General features: G+C 48.1%; 1 protein-coding gene across 4 annotated transcripts; it reads left to right on the top strand.

Moving 5' to 3' along the window:
* The first annotated feature begins 393 nt into the window (after nucleotides 1-393).
* Nucleotides 394-16064, top strand: slc41a2b (solute carrier family 41 member 2b). Of its 4 annotated transcripts, XM_066669073.1 has the most exons (8): nucleotides 475-514; nucleotides 653-819; nucleotides 904-1018; nucleotides 3287-3908; nucleotides 6772-6879; nucleotides 11692-11763; nucleotides 13160-13304; nucleotides 14784-16064. In XM_066669073.1, exons 4-8 carry the CDS (start codon nucleotides 3405-3407, stop codon nucleotides 15071-15073), a joined length of 1119 nt encoding a protein of 372 aa, XP_066525170.1. In that variant the 5' UTR covers nucleotides 475-514; nucleotides 653-819; nucleotides 904-1018; nucleotides 3287-3404; the 3' UTR covers nucleotides 15074-16064. The 4 variants fall into 4 exon arrangements, with proteins under 4 accessions (XP_066525169.1, XP_066525170.1, XP_066525171.1 ...); XM_066669074.1 differs by lacking the exon at nucleotides 904-1018; XM_066669072.1 differs by lacking the exons at nucleotides 653-819; nucleotides 904-1018 and having other exon boundaries at nucleotides 394-514.
* Nucleotides 16065-16756: the final 692 nt, after the last annotated feature.

The following is a 16756-nucleotide window of genomic DNA, read 5'->3' on the forward strand; positions in this document are numbered from 1 at the left end:
AGAGCGTGTAGTCCCCAAAATGTAGCGCCTTTCCCAAGCTCAAGGTTGATATACAAAAGCAGGAAAAAGGACAGTTAAACGAACATTTAAAAACTGTTAAAAGTAGGAAACAAACGGGGTTTATTTTATATACATTTATATTTCTTTTAAAGAAAATAAGAATGTTTTTATCACATACTTGGTAATATATATAATTAATTATTATATTTGCGAAATGTAATTTATTTTCCTTTTAAATATCGATGTGTGATAAAGTTCCTAAACATATGTCGTATATTAATTCGTTAATTTTCTTAAAATAAAGTGTATTTTAAAAACGCGGAAGCACTGATCGAAGTCGGTAAACACAGCGGGACTTTTATTCTGTAGAGTGCGTGTAGTGTGAATGAGTGTTTATTGCGGCAAGTCGGTGACGTGACTCCGGAGCTGGAGGAGGATACACACAGACTAACACTGACACACACACACACACACAGAGAGAGAAGGAGAGAGACAGAGACTAGCGGATGCTCGGGTAAATACTCCTTACACTTCCTTATAGACACCTTTAGCTGCCTCTTTATTGTTGACTGTTTTAAAGTACTGTGAAAAGCCTGAAGAGTAATAACGAGGGCGGTGTGGGTTTAAGTGCTGACCAGTTCCTCTGCGGTAGCCTTTAGGTGTCTGTGTGTGTGTTGTGACGTGGTCTGCTCAGTGTAAACATCAAGAACAAAGTTAACCACACGCAGAAAGCCTCTAAGGAAGATTCACAGTCTTCAGCTGATCTTCTCGCCACAAAGAGACCCCCTGTCGAGGAGAGGGGTGTTTGATTGACAGCAGGTGAACAGTCAGTTCTTGAAGTTGATGTTGTGGTCTGTGTAAGGGTCTGAAGCCGTAGTGTGAAGGTCTTAATGTTTTGCTCAGAGCATCTCCACCACTCAGGTCTCGTGAGGAGTTCCCGGTGTGTGGTGGTCAGTACCTGCCAAAAGTGGTCAGAGGACGGACGAGTGGTGACCACCGACAGATTTAGAGAGTGAAGGTGAGTCTGCCTGGTCCGACCATGTGAGAAAGGGCTGGTCTATGAAGCAGTGGAGTGTGAGGTGCTGACCCGGGGAAGGGATGGCTCCAGGTGCACTCTGGGAAGAAGGCAAGCTGGTGGAGGCAAAGTGTGATTCTCTGGGTTGTGTTCTGCTGGGAAACTTTGGGTCCTGCCATCGTGTGGATGTTATTTGGACCGAAAGATTTGTAGAAGACCAAGAACATACCTTTCTGTCTCTAGAGCCACACACAGTGAAACAAGACCACCCAGCCAGTTTTCTCTGGGGCCCCGCCCCCTTGTCTGAGTCTGTCCAATCACAGCACTGGAACTGTGTTTATGTGAGAGTGCAAAGACGAGGTTAAAACGCAAGAAAAACGGACACAACGAGCGCGGAGAAATAAGAGCACTGAGTAAAAACCGAGAAATAAGAGAACTGAGTGAAAACGGCTAAAAACCAGAGCTTCTGCTCCTCGCTCCTCACTGCTGTGCGCTCGGGGTCGGGGTGAACAGCGAGCGGCTCATTATCATTTAAAGGAACAGGTGCCGAAAGCTGGCGTTCTGAACAGGGCTGTTTAGACATTGGGAAGATGCTGCTTTGCTTGATCCTTGTGGTGTTTTGAACAAAGGTCACAGACGGTTCATTAACACCCAGAACTGTGTTCCATCGTGAGTACTGTGATGTATCTACGTAAGACGGCAGCACAAAACCAGAATGACTTGTTTTATCGTATGTTTTCTGGTCACAAACACTGACTTCATGGTCTTGTTTCACAGTGTGTGGTTTCTTTTCTGTAATAATGTCTTCTGTAATTCCTCACTGTGGTCCAGGATGGACTGGTCAGACAGGTCAGACACAAACACACCGGTAAGGCAGGCTTCAGGTTGAGGGAGGAGACAGTGCTGTTCCTTCACTCCTCCCACCTCTACTTTTACTGCCAGTCCCAAGCTCTAGGCTTTAGGCCTCGGCTGCTGCAGTGGATCATTTATCGGATTATTCGCCTCATTCACATAGCAATCGGATTAAAGTACAGGCCTAGGCTATATCCGGAGAAATGAATGAATTAAAAAAGAAATGTGATTACCAGTTACCAGTGTAGACATATTTTAATGATGAAAAAATTTAAAATAAAAACATAGACATTATTGAATGAACACTTACTGAAATCTGCAGCAGGTGGTGTCTCTGTCACAGCTCCAGTGACCTGGAGGTTGTGGGTTCGAGTCCCGCTCTGGGTGACTGTGAGGAGTGTGGTGTGTTCTCCCTGTGTCTGCGTGGGTTTCCTCTGGGTGACTGTCTGTGGGGAGTGTGGTGTGTTCTCACTGTGTCTGCGTGGGTTTCCTCCGGGTGACTGTCTGTGAGGAGTGTGGTGTGTTCTCTCTGTGTCTGCGTGGGTTTCCTCCAGGTGACTGTCTGTGAGGAGTGTGGTGTGTTCTCTCTGTGTCTGCGTGGGTTTTCTCCGGGTGACTGTCTGTGAGGAGTGTGGTGTGTTCTCACTGTGTCTGCGTGGGTTTCCTCCGGGTGACTGTCTGTGAGGAGTGTGGTGTGTTCTCTCTGTGTCTGCGTGGGTTTCCTCCGGGTGACTGTCTGTGAGGAGTGTGGTGTGTTCTCTCTGTGTCTGCGTGGGTTTCCTCCGGGTGCTCCGGTTTCCTCCCACGCTCCAAAAACACAAGTTGGTAGGTGGATTGGAGACTCAAACGTGTCCATAGATGTGAGTGTGTGAGTGTGTGTTGCCCTGCGAAAGACTCCAGGGTGTCATTTTCATACAACCTGTTTTTATTTCAAAAACGCTCATCATTGATATACAGAATGGTATCTGAAATGTGTTAGCATCAGTGTTAGCATCCAGAATGTTATATGGAACTCTTATAATGATTTGTAATCAGACAGGTACCGTATGTGTATTTTTTACAATTTAATGGCATTTGTACATTTCCCAAAACACGAAATACTGTATAAAACATTGTAAAACACCACCATTATTTCAAGATACACTCTGTAGCCGAAATGAATCCAGTGGTGTAATTAGCCCTGGTGCAGTAGTGTTTATGTCCGAGTTTGTTCGTGTAAGTAAATGTGAAGATGGATAAATGGCAGCGTAAACGCACACAGTTTGTTATTTTGAACAAGCTCCTCTGGGTCATGGAGCTGGGTGTGTGTGTCTCACCCCGTTATTACACACTGTGTTTCTGTGCTTGTATGGTGTCAGGTTTCTAGGAGCACACTGTGAGGTTTTTATTTTCTCTCCTCCTTCTCTTCCCCTGCTCCAGGTCAAGGCTCTCTCTCTGGAGACCATGGGCTCTGTCCAGCAGTGTTACTGATCACCCTGATCCTTACCCCTCATCCCAGCACAGAGGGCCATGAGCCCACCCAGCCCCCGTCTGCACTATGAACTTCCGTACCATAGGTGGCACTGCATTCAGCTCCCTGCGCCCTAGTCTGGCACTCCAGGCTGCGAGTGGAGGCAGCAGAGAAGGCTGGAGCTTTCTCTCTCTGAAGCCCGTTTCTTCTCTGCTGCACACCATGGTTCCTCCAGGCTACACCGCTCTGCAGGAGGAGAGGCTGGCCATGGTGGACATGAGCGCCCCCAAACAGGAGCCGCTCCAAAACGGCTTCCACCGCGAGTCCAGCCGCCGCCTCTCTGACCGTGCCGGACGTACCTCGCTGAGCCTGTCGGACCCTGGAGACGGGCGCTACACGGAGACGGAGCCCATGCTGCCTGACCCCCGGCTCTCAGGCGAGGAGGCGGATGAGGAAGAGGAGAGCGAGGAGGAAGGCCAGAGACACCTGCCCAAAGAGTCACTGCTGGCCATGGCACTGCAGATCTTAGTGCCTTTCCTTCTGGCAGGGTTCGGCACCGTGTCCGCTGGCATGGTCTTAGATGTCGTGCAGGTGAGTCCGAGCTAGAGGTGGGAAAGATGTTACATCCCAGTACTTAAAGCTGCATGATATGTATTTTGGGGAGTTGGAGACCTCTCTGGTCAGAATGTGGAACTGCACACAAAAGCTTAATAATTAATAACAATAGTATTTTGGACTCCCCGTTTTTCCCCAAGTGGATAAATCTGATGACTGAGGATGGGTCTGAATCTAATTCTGAGGATGAGTCTGATTACTGATGGATTAAGGCCAGTTTATGCTTCGGGGTCCAACCTACACCGTAGGAAAATCACAGGTCCCACGTAGTCATGAGCCTAGGGGTGGGCAATATGGCCCTAAAACAATATCACGATATTTCAGGGTATTTTGGCTGTAACGATATTGTTGGCGATATGAACACGACACTGAAAGAAGTCTGAATGTCACTATCAGGATATTGATGTTTTAAGCGTTATGATGATATTATCACAAACGATACGACATGGTACAGTCCTGTATGAGCCCTACATAATGCCCAGCGGCGTACCCAGACACGCCCCTCCCCAGAAATGTAACTGCATCGCATCAATGCAGACCACAGCAACTGTGATTGGTCTGCAGTCTGAACACAGATCAGGCTGAACCGAGGAACTCCTCTACGCTACAGACAGCAGCACCTTCACCCCGACAGATTTCCTCAGACATCATTTAATAAGGTGGAACCATGAAAAAGAGAAACCATGAAAGGCACTTGCAGATGAGCGGGTACCCAGAATGGAAAAAGTACCAGCATCATTTCTTTCCTCTGCTTTGTTCTAAATAGCTCCATAGTCCCTACAGAGTGCACTTTACACATTTATAAAACTAATACTGCTACAACACTACACTGTGCACTGAGGGAGATATTTGAGATTCAGCCCTAGTGTTGTGGCGGTCTAATTGCAGAGCAATGCAGGCACATCAATGCACAAGTATAAACACCCACAATGGTGTAGGGCTCACACTCAGGTACAGGGTACTGGGTACAGCATACAGAATACTGGGTACTGGGTACAAGGTACAGGGCACTGGCTACAGCGTACAAGATACTGGGTTCTGGGTACTGGGTACAGGGTACTGGGTACAGGCTACAGGCTACTGGGTACAGGCTAATGGGAACAGGGGACTGAGTACAGGCTACAGGCTACTGGGTACTGGGTACAGGCTACTGGGTACAGGGTGGAGACAATACAGAAGCATAAATCTGGCTTAAATCTGACTGTAGCGGATGAGTCTTTTAACTGAGGATGAATCTGTGCGAAGGACATGTCTCCTGTGGGTGTAAGTGAATACCACTCAGGTCCTCAGTCATGGATCACTGACATTCTGTCTGAACTTTGCATGTGATATTAGCACCTATAGATGTAGTCCTAGTTCTGAACTCCGTAGCGAGTCCGTAGCACATACATAACAGGTTTTACTGGTGCCACTTCATTACGTTGGGACTGAAACCCCGCCAAGTGCAGTTTTAAAAAGGTTTCCGTAGTAAGTGCTTCATTCTGTTCCAACAGAGACACGCAGCAATAAAAGTGCCACAAATCAGAGTTCAGAAACTGCATGATACACCGCCTTTTTATTTTTGATGTTTGACACACAGCTCTGCACTGAACCCAGCGAAACAGGGACTTCTCAGAGGCTTAAAGCAGTGGATAATTTGGTTAAAATCTGTGGGAGAGGACATAGTGCTCAGAGAAGTTTTACCACTTTAGAATAAGACTATACTTGTAAATGTTCATAAATGCTTTACAATTAGTTTATTAATGGTTATTAAACAGGTTGTAAACACATTAATAATCAGTTATAACACATAGTTTGTAAGGGAAACGGTGACACCGTTATTTGCCAAATAGTGAACCTAAAGGGCTACCGTATTGCTCCCCTCTGCTCAGTGCAGCTTTACCACTGTAACGTTTCGTGGAAGAGGCCGGAGTTGAGGTCAGAAACCTGACTGTGACTCTGGACTGTGACGCTGTGTGAGGAGCTGGTGACTGATGCTGGGCCAGTTGCACTGTGGAGTGCAAACAGATAACATGGTTATGCAAATGTTTACATGGCTATGTGGGCGTCCATGGGGCAGTGAGTTAGTGAACGACAACAACACAGACAGATACTACAGTGAAACCGCCTACAGCACCTTTAATGCTAACGGACGCAGTGCAGGACCAGCTTTATTTCATTTCTAGTCAAAGCACAGATTTTACAGAATGCAGTTAAGTTTATTTGTCAGGACAGTTCTGAGGACGAGAGATAAGTGCGTAGGTGTTATTCGTATCCGGGAGGAAGTAAAGACTTTGTAAATGTGTAAAACTCTTAAAAGGTTTCTGACTCAAAGTGTAGAGCTGTGGTGAAAGTTGTCAAGACTTTTCCCTTCACAGTGTAGCAGCAGGAGTAATGTCTTTTAAATCTGGGAAATAAGCGGCTCTGTGCTGTGGAGATGAATAGGAGCTCAGTGTGGTGTGTGACTAGACCCTGTACAAATCACACAATGAGTTTCCACTGGAGCTTGTGTCAGCGAGGAAACGCATTCCTCCATGCACCAGCGAGAGGGGGTGACTCAGTTCCAGTTCTAGTTCCTCAATGTGTGTGTGTGTGTGTGTGTGTGTGTGTGTGTGTGTGTGTGTGTGTGTGTGTGTGTGTGTGTGTGTGTGTGTGTGTGTGTGTGTGTGTGTGTGTGTGTGTGTGTGTGTGTGTGTGTGAGAGAGTGAGTGAGCAGTTCTGGGAGGAAGTGATAGAAAGCCATATGAATTTGACTTTACTGATTGTGTAGTGTGTTCACTCGTCATTTATGCATTAAAATGGTACACTTTTAATCTGCTCTCTCTCTCTCTCTCTCTCTCTCTCTCTCTCTCTCTCTCAGCACTGGGGTGCATTCAAGGACATCACAGAGATTTTCATCCTGGTCCCGGCTCTCCTGGGTCTAAAAGGAAACCTGGAGATGACCCTAGCCTCCAGACTCTCCACAGCGGTGTGTACCTTCAGTATATAACACACACAGTGATGCACATTAAAGCCCTCATCTCTCTCAGAGCTGCAGTTCACACTGAGATTGGGCGGTAAAAGGGTAATACCGTATGCTGCGATGTTTATAAATGGATGGTATCTCAGAACGAGGGCAGTAACCCACGCAGACACAGAGAGAACACACCACACTCCTCACAGACAGTGTAATATTAGCCCTGCACTGCTCAGTTGGGGTCATACTGTGTCCCGCGTCAGAAGTTGATAATGTTCATTGTTTTTTCAATCAGTCAAAATAATCTCTGCAGTTTTTCCTCATTCCTGTTTCTGTGTGTGGACACACATGCTGTCTCTGATTGGATTGGACAGCTCAGCACACTTGGAGGGGATGTTATATTAGATTAGGTTTGGTTATGCTTCCAGACCAGCATACAGTCAGTTACAGTGTTGCCAGTGTTATTTAAAGGTTATTTTAAGCTGGAAAAACAGCTCTCCTATGAAAACACCCAAGGGCCGTGTAGTCTCTCTATCTGTAGATTGTTGTTGGTGTTTAATGCTGTTTAATGCTGTTAATGTTGGTTCACTCCTTTCATTAGTCTTCAGCTCAGCCTTGGTTTCAAAGGTCTTTGTTTGGCTCATGTCTTAGAAAGAGCCACTCCCGGGTACACACACACACACACACACACACACACACACACACACACACACATACAAACACAAACACAGAGAGACGGGGTAAGTGTGTGATGCCCTGTGATGGACTGGCTCCCTGCGCGACCCATGAGTGGTAGTGAACACCCAAACGTACACTAGTGAGCAATTCTACACACACACACACACACACACACAACGGGACCAGGGGGCTACCAAACACCTCAGGGCCCAGGGAGCTGTTTGAGGGTTAGTTCTGTGACCTTAAGGCTACAGCTGCCCCCTTGGGGCTCAGAAGACAGAAATCTGATCTGGAATCTGCTGACAGGGCACATGTGCTCAGTTCCCCACGAGCTAGTGCTCTCCTGCCGAATGTGTCGTTTCCTCTCGAGTTGAGAGAGCAAATAGTGGAGGAGAGGCAGGGGGCTGAAACTTGTGTTTTCTCTCTGTACGCAGCTGGACGATAGAAATACACCCAGCATCACGTCGCTCTGAAACAGACCTGCTTCTCTTTTACACTGCTCCTCCTCCCCTGTGGTTTCATTTCCTCTGCTTGTTGTGAAAATATGCATGCATGCACAAACAACCCACACACACACACACACACAAATGTACACACAAACACACACACACACACACACACACACACACACACAGACAGAGAGTCTAATGCTTATGCAATAAGAAGTGGAATTATTTGGCTTTCACCTTCTTGTTACACACAGAGACAGTTCTGAGCATGTGTCCGTTCCCAGCTTCACTCTGGGCTTTCCCACACGTCTTACTTTTCCTCTCCTGTGTCTCCCAACCATCTCAGCGTTTTCTCCAAGCCCTCTGTTGTGGGTTAACCTTTGGAAGATTAATTTATTAACGAGTGGCCATCAGTAGTTGAAGCCTTCTGATGATTTCCGCGTCTCTGTGGCTCGTTCTGAGAGGTGGAGATCAGCAGGTTTTCAGGTTGAGCTCATGTTTAAAGATAAAATAATGTCTATAAAACAGAAGGAATGCTTTAGCAACTGCTTTATTTTAAGCGTAGGGCATACAGCGAGGCAACTTCAGGCTCAAAATGTCACAGGTGCGGTTCTGCAGGTGAAGGGGCTCTGTTCAGAGGGGGGAGCTCCGCTCATGTGTTCTGTCTGTCAGTGAGGGGTGTATCTCCCATTTCTTGCGACTGTTTGCATCTTTACAGTGCAGTAAAATACCAGCTGCAAAGGACTGGGCAGTCGGCTGCTCCGGCTGCAGGGCCATGTGTGCCTTTACTGTGCTATGTGTGTGTGTTTAATACGGTCAGCAGGTTTGAGACTTGAGGTTTGTGGGGTCTGGACACGTTTGCGTTTGCGTTTTTTGAGGGGATTTGCGAGGGGCTCCTCTGGTGAATGTAGAGGGCAGACTGTATCTTTTTAAGGAGTGTGGTATGTTCTCTCTGTGTCTGCGTGGGTTTCCTCCGGGTGACTGTCTGTGAGGAGTGTGGTGTGTTCTCCCTGTGTCTGTGTGGGTTTCCTCCAGGTGACTGTCTGTGAGGAGTGTGGTGTGTTCTCCCTGTGTCTGCGTGGGTTTCCTCCGGGTGACTGTCTGTGAGGAGTGTGGTGTGTTCTCCCTGTGTCTGCGTGGGTTTCCTCCGGGTGACTGTCTGTGAGGAGTGTGGTGTGTTCTCCCTGTGTCTGCGTGGGTTTCCTCCGGGTGACTGTCTGTGAGGAGTGTGGTGTGTTCTCCCTGTGTCTGTGTGGGTTTCCTCCAGGTGACTGTCTGTGAGGAGTGTGGTGTGTTCTCCCTGTGTCTGCGTGGGTTTCCTCCGGGTGACTGTCTGTGAGGAGTGTGGTGTGTTCTCCCTGTGTCTGTGTGGGTTTCCTCCAGGTGACTGTCTGTGAGGAGTGTGGTGTGTTCTCCCTGTGTCTGCGTGGGTTTCCTCCGGGTGACTGTCTGTGAGGAGTGTGGTGTGTTCTCCCTGTGTCTGCGTGGGTTTCCTCCGGGTGACTGTCTGTGAGGAGTGTGGTGTGTTCTCCCTGTGTCTGCGTGGGTTTCCTCCGGGTGACTGTCTGTGAGGAGTGTGGTGTGTTCTCCCTGTGTCTGTGTGGGTTTCCTCCAGGTGACTGTCTGTGAGGAGTGTGGTGTGTTCTCCCTGTGTCTGCGTGGGTTTCCTCCGGGTGACTGTCTGTGAGGAGTGTGGTGTGTTCTCTGTGTCTGCGTGGGTTTCCTCCGGGTGACTGTCTGTGAGGAGTGTGGTGTGTTCTCCCTGTGTCTGTGTGGGTTTCCTCCAGGTGACTGTCTGTGAGGAGTGTGGTGTGTTCTCCCTGTGTCTGCGTGGGTTTCCTCCGGGTGACTGTCTGTGAGGAGTGTGGTGTGTTCTCCCTGTGTCTGCGTGGGTTTCCTCCGGGTGACTGTCTGTGAGGAGTGTGGTGTGTTCTCCCTGTGTCTGCGTGGGTTTCCTCCGGGTGACTGTCTGTGAGGAGTGTGGTGTGTTCTCCCTGTGTCTGCGTGGGTTTCCTCCGGGTGACTGTCTGTGAGGAGTGTGGTGTGTTCTCCCTGTGTCTGTGTGGGTTTCCTCCGGGTGACTGTCTGTGAGGACTGTGGTGTGTTCTCTCTGTGTCTGCGTGGGTTTCCTCCGGGTGACTGTCTGTGAGGAGTGTGGTGTGTTCTCCCTGTGTCTGTGTGGGTTTCCTCCAGGTGACTGTCTGTGAGGAGTGTGGTGTGTTCTCCCTGTGTCTGTGTGGGTTTCCTCCGGGTGACTGTCTGTGAGGACTGTGGTGTGTTCTCTCTGTGTCTGCGTGGGTTTCCTCCGGGTGACTGTCTGTGAGGAGTGTGGTGTGTTCTCCCTGTGTCTGTGTGGGTTTCCTCCGGGTGCACCGATTTCCTCCCACGCAAAAAACACAAGCTGACAGGTCAAAGTAAGGTCAGTATCTGGCGAGTTGTGCGCTTTAACAGTTCAGATAGGTGCGGGTTCACTATTTGGCAAACAGCAGTCGCTGTTTACTTTTCTGTCTGTGTGTTATAACTGATTTTTAATTACCTTTAAGATGTTTAAACCTAATTAATAACATTTAAATAAACAAATATTTAAAATATTTATAACCCTTAATGAAGGAGGCACGGTGGCGCAGCTGGTAGTGTCGCAGTTACACAGCTCCAGGGACCTGGAGGTTGTGGGTTCGATTCCCGCTCCGGGTGACTGTCTGTGAGGAGTGTGGTGTGTTCTCCCTGTGTCTGCGTGGGTTTCCTCCGGGTGACTGTCTGTGAGGAGTGTGGTGTGTTCTCTCTGTGTCTGCGTGGGTTTCCTCCGGGTGCTCCGGTGTCCTCCCACAGTCCAAAAACACACGTTGGTAGGTGGATTGGAGACTCAAAAGTGTCCGAGTGTGTGTGTTGCCCTGTGAAGGACTGGCGCCCCCTCCAGGGTGTGTTCCCACCTTGCGCCCAATGATTCCAGGTAGGCTCTGCACCCACAGCGACACTGAACTGGATAAGGGATACAGATAATGAATGTATTAAGTATTTCAGTGTGTACATTTGGGGCCAGAAGTGATGGGTTGTTTTTTTGCATTTGTTGTGTTGTTATTTACTAGTGATGCATCAAAATGAGAAGCAAAACTCATAGAAGAACACATCCATCTTAAAACCAGAAACCATTAAATATGTATTAAATATACTGGAATAAAATGCAGTTGAAATAATCCACTTTAGATAGAGGCTGGTCACTGAAGGCAATGAATTCTGTATATTTTTTGTAATGAAGCTGAGGTAAGCTTTTTATTTCCGTTTCCTGTTCCATCTTCAATAGTGCAGCAGTTTCCTGTCGGCTCTTTGATTTGAATTCTCTGATCCACCTTAAACAGTGCAGCAGTTATGTTCTGGCTTCTCAATGCAAATTGTCCATTGCAGCTCACGCCGCTTTCAGCCGTGACATCATTGCCACCTCCTTGTTTCTGATTGAATGCATATCCAGGGGGTCCTGAGCGCTGAAGAACAGGGGGAAATGGGGATAGGCAAGTATGCAGAGCAACACAGTGCCTACAGTCTGCTCCTGTGTGGTCAGTGGAGATGATAGACTGGACAAGGGAGGTGGTATTAACGCTATGGCTGGTTTAAAATGTGTCTAAGCACCACATATGACCAGGAATGAGAGTCAGGGTCTTGTTAGTATTCTGCGTGTGACTCCTGTCTGCTGCCTCCTCAGGTTAATGTGGGAAAGATGGACTCCCCCATAGAGAAGTGGAACCTCATCATTGGGAATCTGGCACTGAAGCAGGTGAGTCACAGGCTGCGTTCATTAATCATCGTTTAAAGGAACACTACGTTAGATTTCACAGCTTCAGAATGATCAGGATGCTTCACTGTCCTGTAACAGGGAGCACAGAGCCTCTGTTGTTGCTACTCTGGGCTCAGCACTGCAGAAACTGCACTATGGAACTTCTGGAGGAGGGTAGGAAACCACCCCCTCCCTCACTCACTCGACTGATTCAGTAGAGCGTTGTAAAAATGAATGACACTAGGGGGAGCCCCAGGAGCAAAAAACACAAATCTTACCTAGTGTTCTTTTAAAGTAACAGTAGGTAGTATTTTTTTTACACTGCAGAAACCACACTATGTAACTTTTGGTGGGTAGGAAGCTGTTACCTTACTGTTGTGCCTTTTAGATCCCAGGTTTTATTCAGTCGCACTATTAAAACACAGTTTAATGGCCCGGCCACGACCGCTCGACTCCATTAGCGTTAAAGTTTAATGCTAAGTGGGTTCTTTTACAGTAGCTGCTCTCTCCGGAGGAAGTGTGCGTACCCGTGAGCATGGTTTCCTGAACATATTTAAGCATATATCTCTTCTCAATAAGTGTTTGATAACGTTTACTCTCTCCAACGAAGGCCTGGTCCTGCTCGTGTGTTTATCGAGACGTGCCCAGGGTTTCGAATTCGCCGCAGGTCCAGTCTCTAAACCACGGCTCTTTTGTTTCCTGGGCAGATGTCTGATCTCTGCGTGATGCGGCCCAGGCCCTGCAGGAATATATGGAGATCTAGTGCTTATATAACCTACAGAGATATGATGTCTTAAAGGTAATGTACTATATTATAACCCCTTTTTCGACAAGTGAACATAGTTCACCCCGACCCCGAGCGCACAGCAGTGAGGAGCGAGGAGCAGAAGCTCTGGTTTTTAGCCGTTTTCACTCTGTTCTCTTTCTTCTCCGTTTTTACTCAGTGCTCTTATTTCTCCGCGCTCGTTGTGTCTGTTTCGCTGTGTTTAACCTCGTCTTTGCGCTCTCACATAAACGCGGGTCCAGCGCTGTGATTGGACAGACTCGGACAGACGAGGACAGACGAGGGGGCGGGGCCATTCTAAGTCTCGCACTTGACGTCAGAAGCGGAGCTTAAGGAGAACGGCTCGTTTTGTCCCGTGTTTTCTGACTTAGGCAGCGCACAGGAAACTGACTGGGAGTTCTTGCTTCACAGTGTGTGGGTTGGTGGACTCCAGATTCACATATGAATGTACTAAGATACTCATGAAGTGATTTTTTTTTCATAATATCTGTCTTTAAAGGCTGTAATCTGGAGTGTCTGTAAATATATTTTAGGAGATACACCGGGCTACAGCCTGTGACTGAGATGGAGGTCCATGTTTAATGTTGCTGTCGATACTACCTTTGTGTTCAGGTGCAGGCCACAGTGGTGGGGTTCCTGGCTGCAGTGGCTGCTGTGATCCTGGGCTGGATCCCTGAGGGAAAGTTCCAGATGAGCCACGCTGTGCTGCTCTGCTCCAGCAGTGTCGCCACGGCCTTCATTGCTTCTCTGCTGCAAGGTGCTGCTTCGCTGGAACTTCCCACAGTCAATTAATAATCCCTCCTCTCAGAAGAAGCTCTGCGGAGCAAGCCATACAATATGCATCATAAAAATGGCATATTCAAGTCCAGTATCAAGTTTCCTACTTTAAAATGTTCGAGTTGCTTTTAGAATTATTTTAAAATTAGGCTTTTTTTTATTTTCTATGGAAGGGCAGCAAAGTGGAACAGCAGGTAGTGTCTCTGTCACAGCGCCAGGGTCCTGGAGGTTGTGGGTTTGAGTCCCACTCCGGGTGATTGTCTGTGAGGAGTGTAGTGTGTTCTCCCTGTGTCTGCGTGGGTTTCCTCCGGGTGACTGTCTGTGAGGAGTGTGGTGTGTTCTCCCTGTGTCTGCGTGGGTTTCCTCCGGGTGACTGTCTGTGAGGAGTGTGGTGTGTTCTCCCTGTGTCTGCGTGGGTTTCCTCCGGGTGACTGTCTGTGAGGAGTGTGGTGTGTTCTCCCTGTGTCTGCGTGGGTTTCCTCCGGGTGACTGTCTGTGAGGAGTGTGGTGTGTTCTCCCTGTGTCTGCGTGGGTTTCCTCCGGGTGACTGTCTGTGAGGAGTGTGGTGTGTTCTCTCTGTGTCTGCGTGGGTTTCCTCCGGGTGACTGTCTGTGAGGAGTGTGGTGTGTTCTCTCTGTGTCTGTGTGGGTTTCCTCCGGGTGACTGTGAGGAGTGTGGTGTGTTCTCTCTGTGTCTGTGTGGGTTTCCTCCGGGTGCTCTGGTTTCCTCCCATGGTCCAAAAACACACATTGGTAGGTGGATTGGCGACTCCAAAGTATCCGTAGGTGTGAGTGAATGTGTGAGTGTGTGTTGCCCTGTGAAGATTGTATTCCCGCCTTGCGCCCAATGATTCCAGGTAGGCTCTGGACTTACTGCGACCCTGAATTGGATTGCAGGGTTACAGAAAATGAATGAATGAATAAATATGAGGTAAACAAAGTCAATCACTGCTTTGATGTGTGTGTTTGTTGCCCTGTGAAGGACTGGCGCCCCCTCCAGGGTGTGTTCCCACTTTCCACCCAGTGATTCTGGGTAGGCTCTGGACCCACCGCGACCCTGAACTGTATAAGGGTTACAGACAATGAATGAATGAATTAATTAATAATTTTATCGACTAAAACAAACAGTAATAATTAAATGCCTAAATCGAGACTAAAACTAATGCATGTTTTAGTCTTTTAATGGGAGTTATAGCTCCCAAAGTTAACATCGTTTGCTAGTGTTTTAAATCAGTGTTAAATGATCACAGTGCATTAGAGCACTATTGCTACTCCCCTTCTAGCATTCATTTACCATTCAGACAATGGCTTTAAACCAAGAGACACAGTGCTCTACCTGGCGACGTGTCCCGATAAGCAAACGAAGAGGAGGAGTGCGGTTCGATGTGCCCAGGTGATGAATAGACCAGTGTAAAAGAATAATGTGCACTGACATCCTTTCCCTTTATCTCTGTTCAAAGGTATCATCATGGTTGGCGTGATCGTGGGCTCCAAGAAGACAGGCATCAACCCTGATAACGTAGCCACGCCCATCGCCGCCAGCTTCGGTGACCTCATCACACTGGCCATCCTGGCCTGGATCAGCCAGGGTCTGTTCTACTGCCTGGGTAAGAGACAAACCTTGGTGGAGGTCAGACGGGATAGGGCCGCGTCTCATCATCTTAAGTCATGCCTCCTTGGTTCCTCTCTCCTTCATGCTCCGGCCCGAGAGCCAGGAATTGATAAGGTTTTTATAATTGATAAGAGGTAAACGGGGGCGGCACGGTGGCGCAGCAGGTTAGTGTCGCAGTCACACAGCTCCAGGGACCTGGAGGTTGTGGGTTCGATTCCCGCTCCGGGTGACTGTCTGTGAGGAGTGTGGTTGTGTTCTCTCTGTGTCTGCGTGGGTTTCCTCCGGGTGACTGTCTGTGAGGAGTGTGGTGTGTTCTCTCTGTGTCTGCGTGGGTTTCCTCCGGGTGACTGTCTGTGAGGAGTGTGGTGTGTTCTCTCTGTGTCTGTGTGGGTTTCCTCCGGGTGACTGTGAGGAGTGTGGTGTGTTCTCTCTGTGTCTGTGTGGGTTTCCTCCGGGTGCTCTGGTTTCCTCCCATGGTCCAAAAACACACATTGGTAGGTGGATTGGCGACTCCAAAGTATCCGTAGGTGTGAGTGAATGTGTGAGTGTGTGTTGCCCTGTGAAGATTGTATTCCCGCCTTGCGCCCAATGATTCCAGGTAGGCTCTGGACTTACTGCGACCCTGAATTGGATTGCAGGGTTACAGAAAATGAATGAATGAATAAATATGAGGTAAACAAAGTCAATCACTGCTTTGATGCTGGGGCACATCCGTCAGAATTTACATTTTGATGATGGTGGTGATAGGAACCAGACGTCTGAAGGGTGGGGGAAGCTACCTCACACAAATACATGGCCTTATGCCTTTCTGAGATCAGTTTGAAGAGATTTTTTTCCACTTGTCTGTGCAGTACGGCACTCCTCTGTTAATAATACGACCTCAGAAATATCCACACCCTGTTTTAGAACATGCGTTTATCTCCCGTCGCATACAGAAGCCCGAAAGTGGGGTAGCATTGCCATGGTATGTGCAGGGAGGACCAAGAGGCGGACGTACACGTACACAGGACGCTGTTCCTGATGGCGGACTGTAGTGACCGTACAGAAGTAAGGGCTTGTAGCTCAGCAGACGACCAGTCAGCGCTGTCCAATTCAACAGGAGCGGTCTGCAGTGGCTGGGGTAGAACCCTCTCTTTCAGGACACAGACATGTTTAAAAGTACAGAGGAGCCAGGAGGCTGCCGGAGGGGGTTGTTCCTGTAGCTAAATGATGTAGTCACAGTGTGTGACTTAATGGGATGGTGCTGTGAAGGATCACTGGCTCTGAAATCGATAGCGAAGTTAAATTTTAATGAAACCATCCCTTGTGAAAGTCGGAGAGGGAGGACTGTGTCAGCAAAGACACCTAATTTGACAAATGCGTTGTCAGTTCTTGCATCTTTTTTCCTTGTGTCTTTTCCTCGTGTCCTCAAACAGAGGAGCTTTGACACAGAGGGAAGAGGAAAGGAAGGGAAAACGAAGCTCGGTCACAAAGGATGTGCTTGTGCTCCTACGGCCCTCATTTGCATGTGTACGCAAACACCACGAGGCTGTCAGATTGTCCGTTTATCATCGTGCTGTTGTACTGTGGGCTAAGACCCAAAAGAGTACAGTTAAAGGAACACTAGGTAAATAAAGAGTAAGTGAGGGGGAGAGTGTGGTGGTTTCCTACCCTCCTCCAAAACTTACATAGTGCTGTTTCAGCAGTGCTGAGCCTGGAATAGAAAAGACAGAGGCTCCGTTCTCACTGTTACAGCTTTGTGAAGCATCACAACGGTTTTGAAGATTCAGTTTGAAGGTAAAAATAATACAGAGTGTTGCTTTAATGTAAAGATGTTTGCAA

This window comes from Hoplias malabaricus, chromosome 4 (assembly GCF_029633855.1).
Source record: "Hoplias malabaricus isolate fHopMal1 chromosome 4, fHopMal1.hap1, whole genome shotgun sequence".
NCBI classification, from domain to species: Eukaryota; Metazoa; Chordata; class Actinopteri; order Characiformes; family Erythrinidae; genus Hoplias; species Hoplias malabaricus.

Bases quoted from the DNA above. Each gene is read 5' to 3' on its own strand.
- slc41a2b (XM_066669072.1), top strand. From the start codon at position 3,405: ATGAACTTCCGTACCATAGGTGGCACTGCATTCAGCTCCCTGCGCCCT. The intron at 3,909-6,771 runs GTGAGTCCGAGC...TCTCTCTCTCAG, and splicing joins TGGTCTTAGATGTCGTGCAG to CACTGGGGTGCATTCAAGGA. The intron at 6,880-11,691 runs GTGTGTACCTTC...CTGCCTCCTCAG, and splicing joins CCTCCAGACTCTCCACAGCG to GTTAATGTGGGAAAGATGGA.